The following is a 20,779-nucleotide window of genomic DNA, read 5'->3' as shown; positions in this document are numbered from 1 at the left end:
CTGCATACTTGATCAGAAGGCCATCTTAGATCACAATCAAGCTTTAGATCCATTTTTAGATCATAATAACTCATCATCCCAAATTGTATTCTTGGATTAATGATATTTTGCAAAATTTAAAAAAATCTGAATTCTGTTAATCCTTCCCAAAATGAAGAATTTTGGTTTTTTATATGTTCAGAAATTTTTCATTTAGATTATTTTCTGATGTTTTAAAATAAAAGAAACTACAAACATGTTTTACATGTTATATCTCTGGAGATGAATCATTTTGCACATACCCAATTTATATATAGTTCTGTCAAATAAATTCTTTCATATAAATATTACTGAGTTAAGCCAGAATTGCACTACAAATTCTAATAATTAAAACAATTTCCTTTATAAATATGGTTACTAAGATTTTAACAGATATTCTGGACCACAGATTACTGTTTGTACACTGATTATTGCGCAATCACACAAGCTAACTTTTTAAAGACTATCAATATTTTGATGGTATTCTTTTTAACCTAGTAATCTTTAGATGCTTTGTAATTAAAATTCAAAGAACACTGAATTCAGTTACATCCAGTGAAACATCTATTCACTATTTTTTCTGTACTCTGCCATTTTTGCTGCATTGTAATTAAGCTTCAACAATAAATGTTCTCTGAATTATTCATATTCATAATTAGCCTTGGAAAAGATAATCTTGCACATCCTAGACTGACAAGTTGTAAGCCAAAACAGAAAATACACATTTTTTTCTTCTTTTTTTCCCATGAACTTTGATTGTCAAAAGGAGTAGGGTTTTGATGAACAAAAAAGGTACACAACACATAAGGCAAGCAGTCTAAATCTCAATTAAAGCAATGCAAAGTATATCCTCAAAACAATGGACAGGAATCTGAAAAAAAAACGACTTTACTTTTATTACAATATAAAATTGCTGATAGTTCACTCTGTGTTCAGAAAATGTTTCTCCCTTCAAAGTCAGCAAGATTTTTGTTTTAACAGTGGTCGTGAAGAAAAAAAGAAACAGCAGGCTGTGCACAAAACTGGCAGCAAAATTGATTATATGAGCTAACATGGAATAATTTCAATGTTAGGGTACTGTATTTCAGTGATTTGCTATTTTTACATCTGTATATAATGTTTACCAATATCGGTGTAAATAAGAACTAAAATATACTAATGTAGCACTAAACATTAATATCTTGGTTGATGACAAAGAAGAGAATACAATTTTGGATCTTTTGGTTCCCTTCCAGTTAGATCAGGGGTGTCAAACTCAATTTCACTGAGGGCCGCATCAGCATTGGGTTGCCCTCGGGGGGCCGGGTAGGTGTGGCCACTGTGGGTGTGACCTACTGGGTGGGTGTGGCCAACTCTACATCGTTCGCGTCAAGGGTGCCTGTGGGGCCTGGGCAGCAGTGGGACAGCTGAGGGTCTCTGGCAGAAGGGGGTGGGACCAGGGCAAGTGCCAAGGCATGGTGCACTGGAGAAGTCTCACTGTTCCTCTCAGGCCATGCGGGGCGACTGGATGGTGGCACGGGCTGCCCGGAGCCTTGGGCAGCAGAGGTCAAACGCCCAGCCTGGCCCTCGAGCACCCACGGCACCAAGCCCAGCCCCACTTCCCTAAGGGGGCGCCCAACTGCACTTACAAGGCTGCTGCTGCTGTGCTTGCTCTCCTTACCCAGGTTGCTCATGATGGGTACGAGGGTAAAGTCAGAGGAGGCCCATTCCCTCTTCATGGGAGGAGACCCAGCTTTGTATCCAAAGCTTCCTTAACAATAGGATGGGAGACCCCCAGGACAGGCCAGGAGGAGAGGGCAAGGGGATGGTGAAAGGGCAGCAGGGCAGGACTAAGGCAGGACTTCCCTCAAACCCTCCCTTTCCTTCTTTCCTTCCTAAGTACAGAGTGATGGGAAAATATTTGAGATGAGGGAGGGAGAAAAACAGGCAAGAAACGCAGCTGGGGAGGTGTCACCCTTCGTGAGAATCAAGAAATGCACCATCGCTTGGAAGTGGCCAACATACACCTACTTCACATATCTGGCTTGGTGGGCTCTGGGGGAGAGGGTGCCATGCTGGTTTCGGCAGGCAGCAGGGCGCTCTACTCACAGCGCTGAGAGGTTGAGCTGGACGGTGCGAAGCGCACCAGTTTTGCACCTTGCTGCCTGCTGAAACTGGGCAGGCTGGGGGCTAGGCAGCATTGCACTTTTCATCAGATTCGCGCCACCCGGGTCAGCTCTTGGCGCTGTGAGGAGAGCGCCCTGCTGCGTGCTGAAACCAGGCAGGCTGGGAGCTGGGCAGCCTCGTTTCTTTTTGGATTTGCACCGCCCGGCCCAGCCTCTTGGCGCTGTGAGGAGAGCGTCCCACTGTCTGCCGAAACCTCCTCACCCAGAGCCCATCAAGCCGGATATGTGAAGTAGGCGAAGGCCATTTGCTGGCCACCTCCAGGCGATGGTGCATTTTTTCATTCCTCACAAAGAGTGACACCTCACCAGCATGCACCCACGGGGTGCGGCCGATGCGGCAGGGGCTGGTTCCTCATTGTTTCCAGCCGGCCTTGTGGAGCTAAGACTGAATGTGTTTCAGCATAGAGGGCCACCACAAAATTGTACATTGGCTCCTGGCCGGCCTGGGCCAGGGCCACGGCAGTAGGGGCCGTTCCCTCACTGTTCCCAGGATGGCTTTGCGGGCCACATGAAACCACTATGCGGGCTGCATCTGGCCCCCGGGCCTTGTGTTTGACATGTCTGAGTTAGATTCAAGCTGGGCATGGGACTGAAACAGCAGGGATTATATTTATAGATGAATTCTGGTGGGAACGGAATAGGCATAGTCCATATATTTTTGTTCTCTCCTTGATCTTTCAGTAGCTTTCTGTACCATCAACCACAGTATCCTTTTACGTTAGCTGTGGTGCTCAGAAGTTGGAGCCAGAGTTATTATGGTTCTCCTCCTTCCTAGTCAGTGTTGATGGGAGGAAAAGTCTATCCCACCCCTCTTGTGTAGGGTGCCTCAGGACTTGATTTTCTCTTCACTCCTGTTTAGCATTTATAAGAAAGTTATCGGAGTAGATCAATTTGCCAGGGTAATCGGCAAGATAATTTTTAATAGTTCATGTTAAAATGAAATATGAGAAACATTCAAATGTCTTCATATATGTTGGTTAAATGCATATTCCATTGTCATGATAAAAATAAAATGTTCTAGGTACTTTTAGATATAAAACACAACAATTTGTGTCAAAGCAGTTGGTCCTGAAATGGACAGGACAGATGTTTAATACTTAAATCATTAGGTCTCAAGTCTGAAAAGAAAGCAATGTTAAACTGATTGGGAAGCAGTGACCACATTGCCTTCAAATTTAATTTGTATGCAAACAAAAAATCGCCAAGAAATACAGTACATCAACATAAATGATTAAGGATATAACATTTTACATATATCAAAATGAGGGATATGATTGACTTGTACTAAAATTCCAAAAGATAAAGATACAGTATGAACTAACTTTTTGCTGTCTCATAATCAGTGAAATCGGAATCATAAAATATGAAGAACAGATAATAACTTATTTCAATAGTGTACATTTAATTCAGAATTTGATTCAATGGTTCTTGTCATTAAAAAAAATAAGATATATTTATCAGAACTAAATTATCACTAGCTACCAGGCATGAAAACAATGTACCTCCATAACTGTAGGCACTGTGCTTTTTATTACTGTTTATTAGAGATCAGAAATTTGAATGGTTAACTATCATGGGCAAAAATGCTACCTAGGTCTGATCTAGCAAGAATCATATATAGTTGTACTAACATTTTTAGTAAAAGCAGTCCTCAAGTTATGACCATAATGGAACCTATCCATCATGGTCACAATTCATGGTTGTAAAGCGGGTTGCTCATGTTACGGACCTGATTTTGTGACCCTTTATGCAGGGATTATTAAGCAAATCCATGTTTGTTAAGCAAACCATAGGCTTGGTTTTGCTAAAAATTGATAGTAAATGCTGTTTTTGGCAAAACCATTTTAAAATGTGTTCACATGACTGTATAGGATTATGAAATTGGCCATAAATCAGGAAATGAAGTCAAGGAAATGGTTGGTCCACTAATAGGAGAAAATGACAAGGATGTGACAGGCAGCAGGGAGGAAGCAGAATTGTTTAATTCATTCTTTGCATCTGCCTTTATAGAAAAGGAAAAAACAGTCCAACCTATCAAAAGCAGAATTGTAAAAGACAGATTATGAATACAAGTTAAAATGGGCAAGAAAATGCCTATCTACTCTACATGAGTTCAAATCACCAGAATCAGATGAATTACATCCCAGGCTTCTGAAGGAGCGGGCAGATGTGATTTCAGAACCACTGAATCATTTCTGGAGCATCAAGGAACTACCAGAGGATTAGGAAAGAGCAGACGGGATTCCAATCTTCAAAAAAGGAAAAAAATGGATCCAGATAACTACAGACCAATCAGCCTACTATCAATACCTGGGAAGATTCTGGAAAAGATAATCAAGCAATGGATCTGCGAACACCTAGAAACAAACAAAGCTATTACTAAAACCGAACATGGGTTTGTCAAAAACAGACCATACCAGACAAACCTTATTGCATTTTTTGGCAAAGTGACTAAAAGTAGTCCTCCATGGAACTATATCTACATGGAAGGAAGCATGTAGTGGGGTACCCCAAGGTTCTGTTTTAGGTCAATGTCATCAATAATTTAGATGAGGGGATAGAAACGTAACTCATCAAATTTTCAGATTACATCAAGCGGGGGGGGGGGGGAGCAGGCAAATAGCCAACACATTAGAACCTTTTGGGCACCAGGGACTGGTTCCATGGAGAGAGGTTTTTTGTGGACTGGAGGGGGTGTGGTTTTGTGTGCTGCCTGCGTCCTGCGGATGAGGCTGCGCTTGTTTGCACGGACCAGTTTCTGGCATGCCACAGACCGGTGCCAGTCCATGGACTAGGGGTTGGGGACACCTGCCTTAGAAGATAGTCTCAAATTCTGAAGGCTTTTGACAAGACTTGAACACTGGGCCTTATTGGACAGAATGCAGTTCAGTGGTGAGAAAAGTAAGGTCTAACACTTAGGCAAGAAAAACTAAATGCGCAGGTATATAACAGGTGGTAGCTGACTCAACAGCAGTAACTGTGAGAGGGGTCTAGGAGTCCTAGTGGACAGCGATGAAGTATGAGCCAGCAGTGTGCTGCAATTGCAAAAAAAAGCCAATGCCATCCTAGGCTGCATCAACAGATAGTATCAAGATCATGTGAAGTACCAGTACTGCATTAAAGACCACACTTGAAATACTGCATCCAGTTTTGGTCATCATGATACAAAAAAGATGTTGAGACTCTAGAAAGAGTGAAGAAAAGAGCAGCAAAGGTGATTAGGGGTCTGTAGGCTACAGCATGTAATGAACGGTTACGAAAACTGGGTATGTCTAACATAATGAAGAGAAGGACTAGGGATGACATGATAGCAGTCTTCCAATATTTTAGGGACAGTCACGGAGAAGGTCAACCTATTCTCCAAAATACCTGAAGGACAACAAGTAACAGATGGAAGCTTATCAAAAGGAGATAAAACCTAGAATTAAGGAGAAATTCCCTGTCAGTGAGAACAATTAATCAGTGGAATGGCTTGCCTCCAGATATTGTGGGTGATCCATCAATGCTGGTTTTTAAGAAGAGATTGGACAGCCATTTGTCTGGAATGGCACAGGGTCTCCTGCTTGAGAAGGGAGTTGGACTAGAAGACCTCCAAGGTCCCTTCCAAATCTGTTAAATGTGGCCCAGTAGCAGAGTGCCTGAAGTGTAGTCATGTGACCATGGAGGTTACTGTCAGAATCTGACACTTTGAATCCTGGTCATACTATCCTCCAGGTAGGTCTGTTGGAACTTGAAATGGTTGCTAAGTATTGGGATGTAAGTCAAGGACTGCCTGGACTGAAAATAATCTTATTCATTTTTCAGTTGAAGCTTATATTTTAAAATAATTTGCACCTGGTGCATTAATATTGCAATGATATCAAGATACCATGCTTAAGCCTCCCAGAGTCACTCTGAAATGAGAACGGTGGCAAATAAATTTAATAATAAATAAAAAAATATGACTGCTTCCAAAAGCAAGTAATTTTCCCTGCTCTAATCCACATCTCTGGAAGTCAAGGAGAACCAGCTCCTCCTACTTTATTTATGGAAGCAGCTCCATCAACAATGGGTTCTACATACTGCTTGTTATCTTAAGATAGTAACTGTACCTTTATTAGATGTATCAAAGTTTGCTGAAGTTGAGATCTACTGAGTACCGTTGAAGGTAATGTCTGAACATCTGTACCAAGTGTCACAGCAGAAGGTGAACCAACTTTGTTTTCAATTTCAGAGGATTTCATAGTGGACTGTTCAAACACACTAGGTGAAAGGAGGACAGAAGGTGCAATTGTAGTTGCTGTGGTAGCAAACTGTGTAGAAGCAATCTAAAAAAAACAAATAAGAATCCTTATTTATTGTTTCAAAGAACACTGTATAAATCCAGTTCCCATAATGTTAAGTCCATTATTTCTATTATTGTCAGAAAAGAAAGAAGTTGCAGAGATTCCCAATTAAAATGAAAAATGTCAAGTGACTGGTCTGAAAGTACATAACAAAAATTAAATATATCAAGTTTGAAGAACCTCTTTGAGGACATAATTAAATGAATTCAAATTATGCAAATTTTATTGACACTTCAGATGAAAGACTATTATGCTGCCATTTATATTTTCTCGAGTTTATTATAAAAAGTACACAATCTTACAAATAAAAGGTACTGGGATATACTCAGGCAACTATAGAAAGCTTAAGGAAGAAAAATATATGGATATAGTTAGCTGCAACAATTTTATGAGCTGCATACAAAGAGCATTTTTTTGACTGTAGCAAGAAACTTGCTACTTCAGGTAAAGTATATTATTATTCCAACAGAGTATATTAAAGTTGTAACATTTACTCCATGTCTGATGGAATCAGATATTCTTTAGAACAGCAAAACCCAAGCTGACAAATAAGTTTGTTTTATAAGTTTGTTTTATCAACTCATTAATTAATTAAAAGAGGCTGAAGAGGGATGTTTTTCTATGAAGGCAATGTTACAATGCCTGGTTTTTAATATGTACCTGGTTTGCTTTTGACAACACTTTAGGATTTGGAAATGTTTCAGGCTCCTTATTTTGCTGTGTAACCTACAAATTTAAAATGAAAATAAAGTATTTTATGTACAATTTTTTCTTGCAGATATAGTACTATTCTGAAATAGCCAATCTCACCAAACACACATATACACACACATACATTTATTTTATCCAAGTCATCAACACTGATTTTGTTGTATTACCAATATTATACATACTCTGTACATTCATTCATACATACAGTGGTGCAAAAAAGTATTTAGTCAGCCACCAATTGTGCAAGTTCTCCCACTTAAAAAGATGAGAGAGGCCTGTAATTGTCATCATAGGTAGACTTCAACTATGAGAGACAAAATGAGAAAACAAATCCAGACAATCACATTGTCTGATTTGGAAAGAATTTATTTGCAAATTATGGTGGAAAATAAGTATGTGGTCACCTACAAACAAGCAAGATTTCTGGCTCTCACAGACCTGTAACTTCTTCTTTAAGAGGCTCCTCTGTCCTCCACTCATTACCTGTATTAATGGCACTTGTTTGAACTTGTTAACAGTATAAAAGACACCTGTCCACAACCTCAAACAGTCACACTCCAAACTCCACTATGGTGAAGACCAAAGAGCTGTCGAAGGACATCAGAAACAAAATTGTAGACCTGAACCAGGCTGGGAAGACTGAATCAGCAATAGGCAAGCAGCTTGGTGTGAAGAAATCAACTGTGGGAGCAATAATTAGAAAATGGAAGACATACAAGACCACTGATAATCTCCCTCGATCTGGGGCACCACGCAAGACCCCTCCCTCCAGGGGTCAACATGATCACAAGAATGGTGAGGAAAAATCCCAGAGCCACCCAGGGAGACTAGTGAATGACCTGCAGAGAGCTGGGACCAATGTACCAAAGGCAACCATCAGTAACACACTATGCCGCCAGGGGCTCAGATCCTGCAATGCCAGATGTGTCCCCCTGCTTAAGCCAGTACATGTCCGGGCCCGTCTGAAGTTTGCTAGAGAGCATTTGGATGATACAGAAGAGGATTGGGAGAATGTCCTATGGTCAGATGAAACCAAAGTAGAACTATTTGGTAGAAACACAACTCGTTGTGTTTGGAGGAGAGAGAATGCCGAGTTGCATCCAAAGAACACCATACCTACTGTGAAGCATGGGGGTGGCAATATCATGCTTTGGGGCTGTTTCTCTGCAAAGGGACCAGGACGACTGATCCGTGTACAGGAAAGAATGAATGGGGCCATGTATCATGAGATTTTGAGTGCAAACCTCCTTCCATCAGCAAGGGCATTGAAGATGAAATGTAGCTGGGTCTTTCAGCATGACAATGATCCCAAACACACCGCCCGGGCAACAAAGGAGTGGCTTCATAAGAAGCATTTTCAAGGTCCTGGAGTGGCCTAGCCAATCTCCAGATCTCAACCCCATAGAAAACCTTTGGAGGGAGTTGAAAGTCCGTGTTGCCCAGCGACAGCTCCAAAACATCACTGCTCTAGAGGAGATCTGCATGGAGGAATGGGCCAACATACCAGCAACAGTGTGTTCCAACCTTGTGAAGACTTACAGAAAACATTTGACCTCTGTCATTGCCAACAAAGGATATATAACAAAGTATTGAGATGAACGTTTGATATTGACCAAATACTTATTTTCCACCATAATTTGCAAATAAATTCTTTCTAAATCAGACAATGTGATTGTCTGGATTTCTTTTCTCATTTTGTCTCTCATAGTTGAGGTCTACCTATGATGACAATTACAGGCTTCTCTCATCTTTTTAAGTGGGAGAACTTGCACAATTGGTGGCTGACTAAATACTTTTTTGCCCCACTGTACATACACACATAGTTTTTCTGACTGAATCGGAATCACGTTTAATGAGAATTTCCAAAGATATGTAGCGTTGTAGCTCAAAACAGCATGTTAATTAACTGAACTTGTGGCTGATCTAGAAGATCAAGAGAAGGGCATCTGTCATTCAAAATGAAGAAATTATGATGGTATATTCAGACACAAGAAAGACCATGGCATAATGACACGGGAGCCATTATCAGCAATGACTTACAATTTCACAAGAAATGTATTCAACTCCAAATAACCTACCTGATAGGTATGAATAACTTTACCAGTCAAAGCCTGTTGCTTGATGTGGGATTCCTTGAAACAATCTGGTGTGGCCAGTTGGCTAATAGCAGAAGAAGCATTTGGTGCTACTTGGGGTTTAATAAGAGATTGCTGCATTTGATCATGTTGTGGTGTCAACCTGAGCTTTTGAAGAAGATCTACACTGGGAAGTGATGTGTTTGAAGCATCTCCTGTATTTGGCAAAGTCATTGATGTTAGGAATTGGTTTTGACCAGAACTTACATTTTGTGTACTGTGGTTCATATCGCACAATGGCTGATTCATAAGTGAAGGTATTTGCATGGTAGTCTGCTGCATGACTTGCGTTACATTATTATTTGCATTGATATTCTGCAGCATTGGACCACAAGGTGCTTCTGTTGCCAAAGTCGAATTAAGGATAGGACTTAAATGTACATTATAGTTTGAAACTTTATTTACTTCAGGTTGTAAAACTGAAGGTGATGAAGTTAGTACAGATGGTACACATTCCTGTGGTAATAAAGTCACAGAGTTATTTTTGAGGCTTGGAGCGTCTAGCTTCCCCAGAGGCTGATGGATTACTGTTGATTGTTCAAATGAAAAGGGTAAAAGCAAATTGTGTTCTCTGCATGAGGTATCAGTTTTCTCTATCCTCTCTGGATTGGAAATGGGAGCTGTGGAGTTTTCCTTTGGTAATGAAGTTCCAAATAATTCTTCCACTGTTAGATGTTTAGGGATGGACTGACATGACTAGGAAAAAAGGTTTAGAAGCTTAGTTTAATATAGAATGCACATGCTCACTTCCTTGCATAAAAATGAATGCCAAAGTGCTACTTTTTAAAACAGATTGCTACAAAGCCATCTATAGCAAAAGTATTATTGTATTCAAGTGAAGCCCATTTTCCCAATATCAACAATAATCATCAATTCTTGTCTGTCATTCAATCTATCTCACCCTAAATATATGTGCAACCCATTTAAGGGAAACAATTGTAAAAATGCATACTAATAGGGAAACCTATTTGTCAAAAACTCACCGCTACAAACAGAATGCAATATACAAATATACAGGCAGTCCTTGACTTATGTCCACTTGTTCAGTGACTGAAGTTACAATCACTGCAGCATGCCCACAGTCACATGAACATGATTCAGACTATTTACAAATACAGAAATGCTTCAACTCATCCCCGCCTGCCTATCTCTACACACACACATACACACACACACACACACACACACACACACTTCCAATCTATGCCCTTTTGGCTTTCCTGCACATGATGGAAGCAGTACTGGGTCTGAGGCAAAAGGAGTTTCAGCCAGGTACTATCACTCCAGGTCTCAACTTCAGCCCCAATGCTAACACTGCCATCAATGAAAAATGCTGCGTCAAGCCCTATACTGCAAACAGCAACCATCACTGCAGAAAGCCACAGTTCCCCCCAATGCCAGCGCTTCACAGGACCTGTCACACATGGATGACCTTCTTCATTTTCCTCCTATTGCTGACAAAGCACACACAGTCTGACCCGTCGCTTGCGTAGCCCAGTTCCTAGTGGGCTGCAGCCTGATGGTTGGGGACCCGATATAAGTAATATACACATTTAGAATGAGGACAAAAGTAACAAAGTAGTCCTCGTGTTACGACCACCATCGAGCCCAAAATTTCTGTTGCTAGGTGAAACATTTATTAAGTGAATTTTGCCCCATTTTACCTTTCTACAGTTGTACTACAGTTAAGTGAATCTGGCTTCGCCATTGACTTTGCCTGCAAGAGGGTTTGCAAAAGGATCAGATGACCCTATGAAACCGTCATAAATATGAGTCAGTTGCCAAGTGTCTGAATTTTGATCACATAAACACGGGGATGCTGCAACGGTCATTAAGTGTGAAAAATGATAGTGAGTCATTTTTTTCAGTGCTGTTATAACTTTGAATAGCCACTAAATGAACTGCTGTTATTCGAGGACTACCGGTATTTCCATTTAAAATAGCATTTCATAAGGATAAAATCTCAGAGGATCTGATTTTAACATACATGATCTTGGACTTGTAACATCAGTGTTTCATATTCAGATGCTTCTGTACTTTCAGGCTTTGTGAGATTTCCACTTTCTTGGGTCCCTGAAATTAAGTCACTCTTCTGATTCTAAAAGAATAAAAAGGAAAGAAACATTATTTTTAAATTCCAGTTTGGACTGAATGAGATAATTATGATTTATGGCAGTGTTTCCCAAACTTGACAATTTTAAGGCATGAGGACTTCAACTCCCAGAATTCCACAGCCAGCAACGCTGGCTGTGGAATTCTGGGAGTTGAAGTCCACATGCCTTAAAATTGTCAAGTTTGGGAAACACTGATTTATGCGAATACAGTCAAAGCTTTCTTCCTTGGATTGTGATCATGTGGAAACTGCAGTGGTCATTTAGGTATGAGAACCATTTGTAACTCTTTTTTCAGCACTGTTGTAATTTCAAATGGTTGCTAAACAAATGATCATAAGTCGAGGACTATCTTTATACAGATAGCATTTCAAGTGTCATCCATTTTTCCCTTCTTATCTTTTTTTTAGTAACAATCTTGCCTGGTGGCTAATGGTCCTGCCACTGTGAATTTTGGATGTTATTTGGCCAATTGTTAGCTGTTGTTAAGAGGCTTACAACTCTTTGACAGAATTCACACATCACATGGTTTGTTTTAACCAGGGTGCAATGAATAAATGTGCTATCTGGCTCCACACAACATGCTCATACAAAATACGAATTAACTATGTTGTTATATTATGATGAGGCGACAAACAAATCACTTTGCTTCCCAAGTGTTTAATGAAATCTTTTATGCGATTTTTCAAAAACTAAAACTAATAAAAAATTAATTCCATCTGCAGAACTACTCTAAACTTAGGAAAGAAGAAAACTGTTTCCAAAAAACACATGCCGACTGCAAAACCATTATAAAATTATCCCAGCATGTGCCCAATGTGTTTTCACACATAAGGCAAAGGTATTAATAATATTAAAATAAATAAATGATTTAGTTTTATGCCTCAAATGATCTGCAAAGTTAACACATTTATTTCAGAAGAACTGAACTGACAAAATTTGCAATCATAGAGAAAAACATCATTTTTTTTAGATCACTATATGAAGACAGCCCAAATATAAAAAGTGAATAACAAATGTAAGGAAGTAAAGCCAATTACAGTGGTTAAGTTTAACAGCAAATGGGTCTGTACTGTATCATTTCCATTTTTATAAACTACTCGTTTAACACATAGAGCACACCATTAAATGTGGATTGTGGACTGGATATTTCTTCTCTAGGGGTTTTTGGGCTGACATGTTGCCATGCATTTTTAGAACTGAGGTAATTGTAGTTCTGTGCTACGTGTGCAGTGTTAGAAAAGGCTTAGAGAAGTGTAGATGTAAATGTAGAAAGTTTTTTTTAATTACTGTGATGAGCGAGATGTTACAAAAGGATTTACATCAATTGCTGAATATGCATTTCACCATAAACGACATAATATAGAGATCTATGAACAAAACTGCCACAGATAGCATGAAATTTAATAGGAATTAGTAGAGACCAGGAACTTGCAATTGAGACCAGGATTGCCATTTGCTAGGCATGTGGTCCAAAAACATGACATCACAGGACACTGCTTAGTGATAACCCAGGCAGTTCCACTTGTCATCATAACCCAAGATGCATGGCTCATTAAGTGGGAAGCTGAGGAAGTTCCAGGTAAGGAGTAAAGCCCTGGGAGGACAGGCACAGGCCATACCCAAGTCAGGGAAGGAGGTGCTCAGTGTGGTGTTAGCTCAGAAAGGCCTGGGGTGCATGTGTGCAATTAGCAGGGAGGCTGTTGAAAAAGGCCATGGGAGTGTGTGTGCACATGTATGCAATCATAGGGAAGCCTTGGGAAGAAGGCAAAGGGTGTATACAGTGAGGAAAAAAATTATTTGATTCCCTGCTGATTTTGTACGTTTTTGCCCACTGACAAAGAAATGATCGGTCTATAATTATAATGGCAGGTTTATTTTAACAGGAAGAGACAGAACAACAAAAAAATCCAGAAAAACGCACTTCAAAAAAGTTATAAATTGATTTGCATTTTAATGAGTGAAAGAAAAATTTGACCCCTTCGCAAAACATGACATAGTACTTGGTGGCAAAATCCTTGTTGGCAATCACCAAGGTCAGACGTTTCTTGTAGTTGGTCACCAGGTTTTACACATATCTCAGGAGGGATTTTGTCCCACTCCTCTATGCAGATCCTCTCCAAGTCATTAAGGTTTCAAGGCTGATGTTTGGTGGCTCGAACCTTCAGCTCCCTCCACAGATTTTCTATAGGATTAAGGGCTGGAGACCGGCTAGGCCTTCTTCTTGAGCCACTCCTTTGTTGCCTTGGCCCTGTGTTTTGGGTCACTGGCATGCTGGAATACCCATCCACGACCCATTTTCAATGCCCTGGCTGGGGGAAGGAGGTTCTCACCCAAGATTTGATAGTACATGGCCTCGTCCATCGTCCCTTCGATGCGGTGAAGTTGTCCTGACCCCTTAGCAGAAAAACACCCCCAAAGCATAATTTTTCCAACTCCATGTTTGACGGTGGGGATGGTGTTCTTGGGGTCATAGGCAGAGCTCAACTTTGGTCTCATCTGACCACAACACTTTTACCCAGTTCTCCTCTGAAGCATTCAGATGTTCATTGGCAAACTTCAGACGGGCCTGTACATGGCTTTCTTGAGTAGGGGGACCATGTGGGCGCTGCAGGATTTCAGTCCTTCGCAGCGTAGTGTGTTACCAATTGTTTTCTTGGTGACTATTTTCCCAGCTGCCTTGAGATCACTGACAAGATCCTCCCATGTAGTTCTGGGCGGATTCCTCAACGTTCTCATAATCATTGAAACACAAGGTGAGATCTTGCATGGAGGGAGATGGAGGGAGATTGACATTATTTTGTTTTTCTTTCATTTGCAAATAATTGCGCCAACTGTTGTCACCTTCTTACCAAGTTGCTTGGCGATAGTCTTGTAGCCCATTCCAGCCTTGTGTAGATCTACAATCTTGTCCCTGACATCCTTGGACAGCTCTTTGATCCTGGCCATGATGGAGAGTTTGGAATCTGATTGATTCCTTCTGAGATTAGGGGGACTCCTTTTAAGAGAGTGCTTTTAATCTCAGCTCATAACCTGTACAAAAGACACCCGGGAGACAGAAATCTTGCTGATTGATAGGGGATCAAATACTTATTTCACCCATTAAAATGCAAATCAATTTATAACTTTTTTGAAATGTGTCTTTATGGATTTTTTGTGTGGTTATTCTGTCTCTCATTGTTAAAATAAATCTACCATTAAAATTATAGTCTGATCATTTCTTTGTCAGTGGGGAAATGTAGAAAATCAGCAGGGAATCAAATATTTTTTCCCCTCACTGTACCTGTGTGTGCACAGGGAGGCTATTGAAAGAAGGTGTGTGGGGGGGGGGAATCACAGAGAAATTGTAGATGTGCGCAATCTTCTTTGCTGACTTCTCAGTGATGTTACTTGGAAGAAGCTGGCACAGAAGGTCACACATTGGTGTCCGTGTTGTTGCAGGACACTGCAATTGGTTTCAAGTGCAAGCTGGATGCCATGCAACTAAATTTTGCTCACCTGACTGTGAGGGTAGTGCTGGAACTTTGAATACTGATTTTAAGTAGTTCAGTAGCATTGCAGCTTCAAACAATTACTGAATGAATGGTCATAATTCAAGGACCTTTTCAAGCATATTTGTGGGTAATTATTTTGTCTTTAAATACGTAAAATCCTAAAATTAGAACCTGGTCTTAAAATTGTAACATGCACAATTTCCTTACCCGTTCATATTCAACCTTTGCTTTACTAAGCAACTCTAGGATATCTGTGCAACCATTAACCCGATTGACATTTTTTCTATCCTGTAATTGTTGCTGGGATCTCTGAGTTTCTTCCTGTACCACCCTATCACAAAAGAGAAGAAAAGACTACTTATATTTAGAATATATTTTAACAACATATACCTTTCTTGGAAAAGCATGATTTTAATGAAAGGAAGAGCACACACAACACGCAAGTAAAAGCAAGATTAAATGTAATAGGCAATATAGATTAATCACTATAAAGTATACATTATTTATTCCATTATACACTGATCTTTAATCTGCCCATTTTATTTTAATAAAAGGATTTACAAATTGCAATAAGCAACCATTTGCTCTGACTATGGTTTGCTGAATAAGGTAATAATGAATGCCTTGATTCATAATACTGAGCCATAAACCAGTGTACAACATGTAACCACTTATTTTATACCCTGCATTAGAAACCTCATGAATATTTTCTTCACAATTTATTTATTATGGACTTTCAAATAATTGGTGGTTACTACCTCCATTACAACTTAGTTGAATATATTATTGTTAACTTTGCTTTACATAAATATGTATAAACCACTTTGACATACATTTGCCCAGAAATATAAGCAATGCTTTAGAATAAAATAAAAAGAAATGCAATGTCTAATCTTTTCTCATTGATTCAGAACATTTTTACTAACTTAAAACAAACTGGCACAATCAACTTGAAATGAAGACAGAGTTAGGATTTTAGACTAGGACTGAGGAGGCCCAGACTTAAGTCTACCCTCAATCATGGCTGATAATTTGGGCTAAACAATCTCTCTCAGTCCAACCCATTTCACAGAAATGTTGCTATGGGGATAAAATGAAATGAGATCCCCAGGTAAACTGTAATGGGGGAAAGGCAGGATAAAGATCAAATTAGTATGACATACTAAAAGTAATGGAGCAGGTATCTATTTTTCAAAGAAAAAAAATGGTGCAGATTTTAGTCTTAAAAATAAAGCCAGGTAAGGATGCTATCAATCATTTTGGGTATATCTGGAATGGTGAGAATATGTAATAATATTAAAATAATATTGAATAACTATAAATTTAAAAATATTCTGCATTCTCACAAAATAGCTGCCATGGCAGAGAGCTAGCCTATTACTATTATGATGAGGATACTTTCTCTAATATGAATGATTAATAACTCTATTACAGTATATATAAGAGCCGTGGTGACACAGTGGTTAGAATGCAGTACTCAAGCTAACTCACTGCTCACTCCAGGAATTCGATTCTGAGTGGCTCAGGGTTGACTCAAACTTCCACCCTTCCGAAGTCAGTAAAATGAGGACCCAGACTGTTGGGGGCAATATGCTGATTCTGCAAACTGCTTAGAGAGGGCTGTAAAGCACTATGAAGCGATACATAAGTCTAATTGTTATTGCTATATGTCTTTGCCTTTTAGAGTGGGCAAAACAACTAAAGTACTAGGCTGCATTTTCTAAGGATGTCTGTGAGCTTCTATGTACTTAAGATAAGTTATTTAAACAAAGATGACACTAAATGTGGGAACACTATTTTTGTAAAATCCACACTGGCTATCTCTAGTCTAAAACAAAATCTGAATACATCCATCTTCTGAATCTTATGCCTACATTAGCTATAATGTGGATTATTTAATGTATTTTGCAATATAGTTGCTAAACTGCATGAATTAATGCAAATGGACATTAAGCTGCATTTAATTTGGATTAGGTCATTACATAAAATACATTGTATCATTAGATTCATATGCCACTACATCACTGCAGGTATTATATATCATCATATTGGTATAGTATCCCCAACACTGAAAGTATGATTAAGAGTTTGAAGTACAGTCAAGGGAATCATATGTGTATTTTCATCAATTCCTCACACCAAATCTATCAATTACTAGTAGGGTTGTTATGAAACTTTCATACCGTCATATTCAATTTCAAAAAGAAATACTTCTAAAAATAAAAGGAGCCGAGGTGGCTCAGCAGTTAGAGTGCAGTACTGCAGGCCACTTTAGCTGACTGTGTTCAGCAGGTCAGCGGTTCAAATCTCACCGGCTCAAGGTTGACTCAGCCTTCCATCCTTCTGGGGTAGGTAAAATGAGGACCCAGACTGTTGGGGGCAATGTAAATATATATATACACTGCTCACTGGTGTACACCGCTTAGAGAGTGCTTGCACTTAAAGCGGTATATAAGTCTCATAAATAAATAAATAAATAAATAAATAAATAAATAAATGGGCTTGTAGAAAACAATCCAAAAGAAAAAAAACCAAGTGGATTAACTTTCTCCATTCCAGAGCTAAAATAAAAACTCAGGTACGATATATAGTGCAAAGGTAACGTTACCCAAAAGGTCACCAACACTGCTAATAAGAATAAATGACATTAAGAAAAATTAAAGTTACTTTCAGAAAGAAACATTTCTTAAATTATAGATAAAATCACATGAAGATCTTTAATGTGCTGCTTTATGTGGACCCTAAGAGCTGATTTTGACTTGATGGTACATAATCAACTGCAGGGCAGTTCAGGATCATTGGTAGAAAGCAGTTAAATTGACATATAGAAAGACAAACTCTTCTGGAGAAAAATCAATATGGCTTCTGTAATAAGTCCAACCTCACTAACCCTTTAGACATCTCTGAAAATCTCAACAAACAAAGTAATGACTCCAATCAGGTGACTTGTTTTCAAAAGGCTTTGGCAAATTTCTTCACCAAAAACTTACATATAATTTTCTATTTCAGTGGTTCTCAACCTTCCTAATACCGCGACCCTTTAATACAGTTCCTCATGTTGTGGTGACCCCCAACCATAAAATTATTTTTCTTGCTACTTCATAACTGTAATTTTGCTACTGTTATGAATCATAATGTAAATATCTGAAATGCAGGATGTATTTTCATTGTTACAAATTGAAAATAATTGAAGCATAGTGATTAATCACAAAAACAATATGTAATTATATATTGTGAAATATTTCTAATTACAAATAAATGAAATTTTGTCTTGAAGCATGGGTGCCGAATCACACCTTCAGCTGCTCCACCTATGGCTCTGAAGGGAGACCTGACCTTTTCTCTTCTCCCTTTGCCCTACAACACACACGTACACAAACACATTTTCCAGGGTCATGTGATCGCCTTTTGCAACCTTCTGACTAGCAAAGTTAGTGGGGAAACCAGATTCACTTAAGAACCATGTTACTAATTTAATCTCTCTCTCTCCCTCTTTCTTTCTCTCCCCTTCTCTCTATTTCTCTCTCCTCTCTTTTTCTTTCTCCCTCTCTTCCTCCCTCCCTCTCTGTCCGATCGGGGATCAATTTGGAGATGCGGAACTTTTGACCAGTTCCGACCCTCTGTTGTGGAGGTTATTGACCAGTCTGGGAGGCTTGGGCGGCCCAGCCAGCCTACAAAGGTTGGAGAACTTGGGACGGAAGTCCACGAAGCCCCCGAGCCTCTCTAGCTGCCAAGTAAAGCAAGGGCGAGCAGGCTGGCCAGCTGGCTGCTGCGAGTGAGCAGGCGGCCCACCCGTCTCTTAAGCATGCTGGTTTCCCCATGCTGGTTTCCCCGGGCGAGCGGCGGCTCTCACCTGCCGCTTTCTTCAGTCGATGGCAATAAAGGTGGGGGCGGAGGTTGGTCCCTCTCCCCTAGTGGCATTAAAAGGCAGAATTGTCGCTGGGGGAGCGAAAAGGGCGAGGCTGGCTCACCAAGCTCAAAGGGAAGGAGGCTCCCTCGCTTGCTCCGCACAGCCCTGCCACCCTCTCGGCCCAGCACAAGGGGAAGCGGCGAAGCGAAGTAGTGGGTGTCACTGCCGTGGGAGAAAGAGCTGGAGGAGGCGGGCACCGACGGGGCCCCGGATCAGCTGGAGGGCGTCGCAGTCGCACCAACCTGTGGGAGTGGTGAGGTACCGAGGGCCGTTCAGGCAGAGAGACTCGAGGGCTGCGATGGGAGAGGAGCCCCCCCAATATCCTGCCTTTGGATTGGCACGACTGGGAGTGCTTCGGGGCAGAGTCGCCCCACCTGCCCTCCAGCAGTCGGCGAGAAGCTCCCGCCCCAGTGTAGTCTGGACAACAGGGAGGGGGCTTGGTGACCCTTGTGAAAGGGTCATTCGACTCCCAAAAGGGTCGCAACCCACAGGTGGAGAACCGCTGTTCTAGTTAAAGAATAGTGTAGGAACAAATAGACAGTTCTCAAAATGGAAGAAAGCATATAAGGATTTATACTGGGTTTTAGGTTCTTTATAAATATCTGGATGAACATAACACCAAACTATTTAGGATGATAAAAATACAAAAGGCAGCAAAACCTTTTAAATGATCTTATTAAACTGAACAGGCATTAAAATGATGAACTGTCTAATATAATAAATACAAGATGGCCTTATATCCCACTGAGAATCATTTTGGATTGCAGTGGGATATAAATAGAATGTGCTGAGTAAGATTGTGATAGATAGCTTAATAAAATATTTCAGGTTATTTTGAAAAAGGCCAACTCCACCTCGGATGTAACGGATAAATCTAAAATACAGTAATAGATAGAATAATATGAGTTAGAAATAGTGACCAAATATACAGGCATATAACTAAAAGCTTAAGTTATTTACATTACAAGCAAAGAACAGGTTAACTGGAATGGGCTTCTACATTAAATCTAATAACAATAACAACCCCTTTATGGATTACTGCCTTGTCGTGGCGAAGGGGCTTGTGTAACTCAATGAAGCTATAAGCTATGCCGTGCAGGGCCACCCAAGACGGACAGGTCATAGCAAAGAGTTCTGACAAAATGTGATCCACCGGAGAAGGAAATGGCAAACCACTCCAGTATCTTTGCCATGAAAACCCCATGGACAGTACTAAAAGGCAAAAAGATATGACGCTGGAAGATGAGCCCCTCAGGTCGGAAGGTGTCCAATATGCTACTGGGGAAGAGCAGCGGGCTAGTACTAGTAGCGCCAGAAAGAATGAAGTGACTGGGCCAAAGCCGAAAGGACGCTCAGCTGTGGATATATCTGGTGGTGAAAGGAAAGTCCGATGCTGTAAAGATTTTTTCTCCATAGGAACCTGGAATGTAAGATCCATGAATCAATGCAAGCTAGACGTAGTCAAAAAAGAGATGACAAGACTGAACATCGACATCTTAGGAATCAGCGAACTAAAATGGACAGGAATGGGTGAATTTAACTCAGATGACCATCAGGTATACTACTGTGGGCAAGAATCCCTCAGAAGAAACGGACTAGCCTTCATAGTCAATAAAAGAATAGGAAAAGCAATACTGGGATACAAACCCCAAAATGACAGAATGATCTCAATTCGAATCCAAGGCAAACCATTCAATATCACAATAATCCAAATCTATGCCCCAACCATTGGTGCTGAAGAGGATGAAATTGACCGATTCTATGAAGCCCTACAGCACCTTATAGAATTAACACCAAAAAAATGATGTCCTTATTATCATGGGGGATTGGAATGCTAAGGTAGGAAGCCAAAAGATAACCGGAATAACAGGCAAGTTTGGCCTTGGAGTACAAAATGAAGCAGGGCACAG

General features: G+C 40.2%; 1 protein-coding gene across 1 annotated transcript in view; it reads right to left on the bottom strand.

Annotated features, from left to right (window-relative positions):
- Positions 1-20,779, bottom strand: part of DCP1A (decapping mRNA 1A) — a 43,119-nt gene that overhangs the window by 3,006 nt on the left and 19,334 nt on the right. Inside the window, exons 5-9 of the mRNA XM_039351063.1 lie at positions 15,167-15,290; positions 11,342-11,452; positions 9,298-10,050; positions 7,169-7,234; positions 6,275-6,490 (exon numbers count right to left, since the gene is read on the bottom strand). Of these exons, the coding sequence (XP_039206997.1) occupies positions 6,275-6,490; positions 7,169-7,234; positions 9,298-10,050; positions 11,342-11,452; positions 15,167-15,290 (1,270 nt within the window). The remainder of the gene's footprint in view (positions 1-6,274; positions 6,491-7,168; positions 7,235-9,297; positions 10,051-11,341; positions 11,453-15,166; positions 15,291-20,779) is intronic.

Source organism: Crotalus tigris, unplaced genomic scaffold (assembly GCF_016545835.1).
Source record: "Crotalus tigris isolate CLP2741 ecotype Arizona unplaced genomic scaffold, ASM1654583v1 scf7180000018369.423966, whole genome shotgun sequence".
NCBI classification, from domain to species: domain Eukaryota; kingdom Metazoa; phylum Chordata; class Lepidosauria; order Squamata; family Viperidae; genus Crotalus; species Crotalus tigris.
This window is presented reverse-complemented; position numbering and strand designations above follow the sequence as displayed.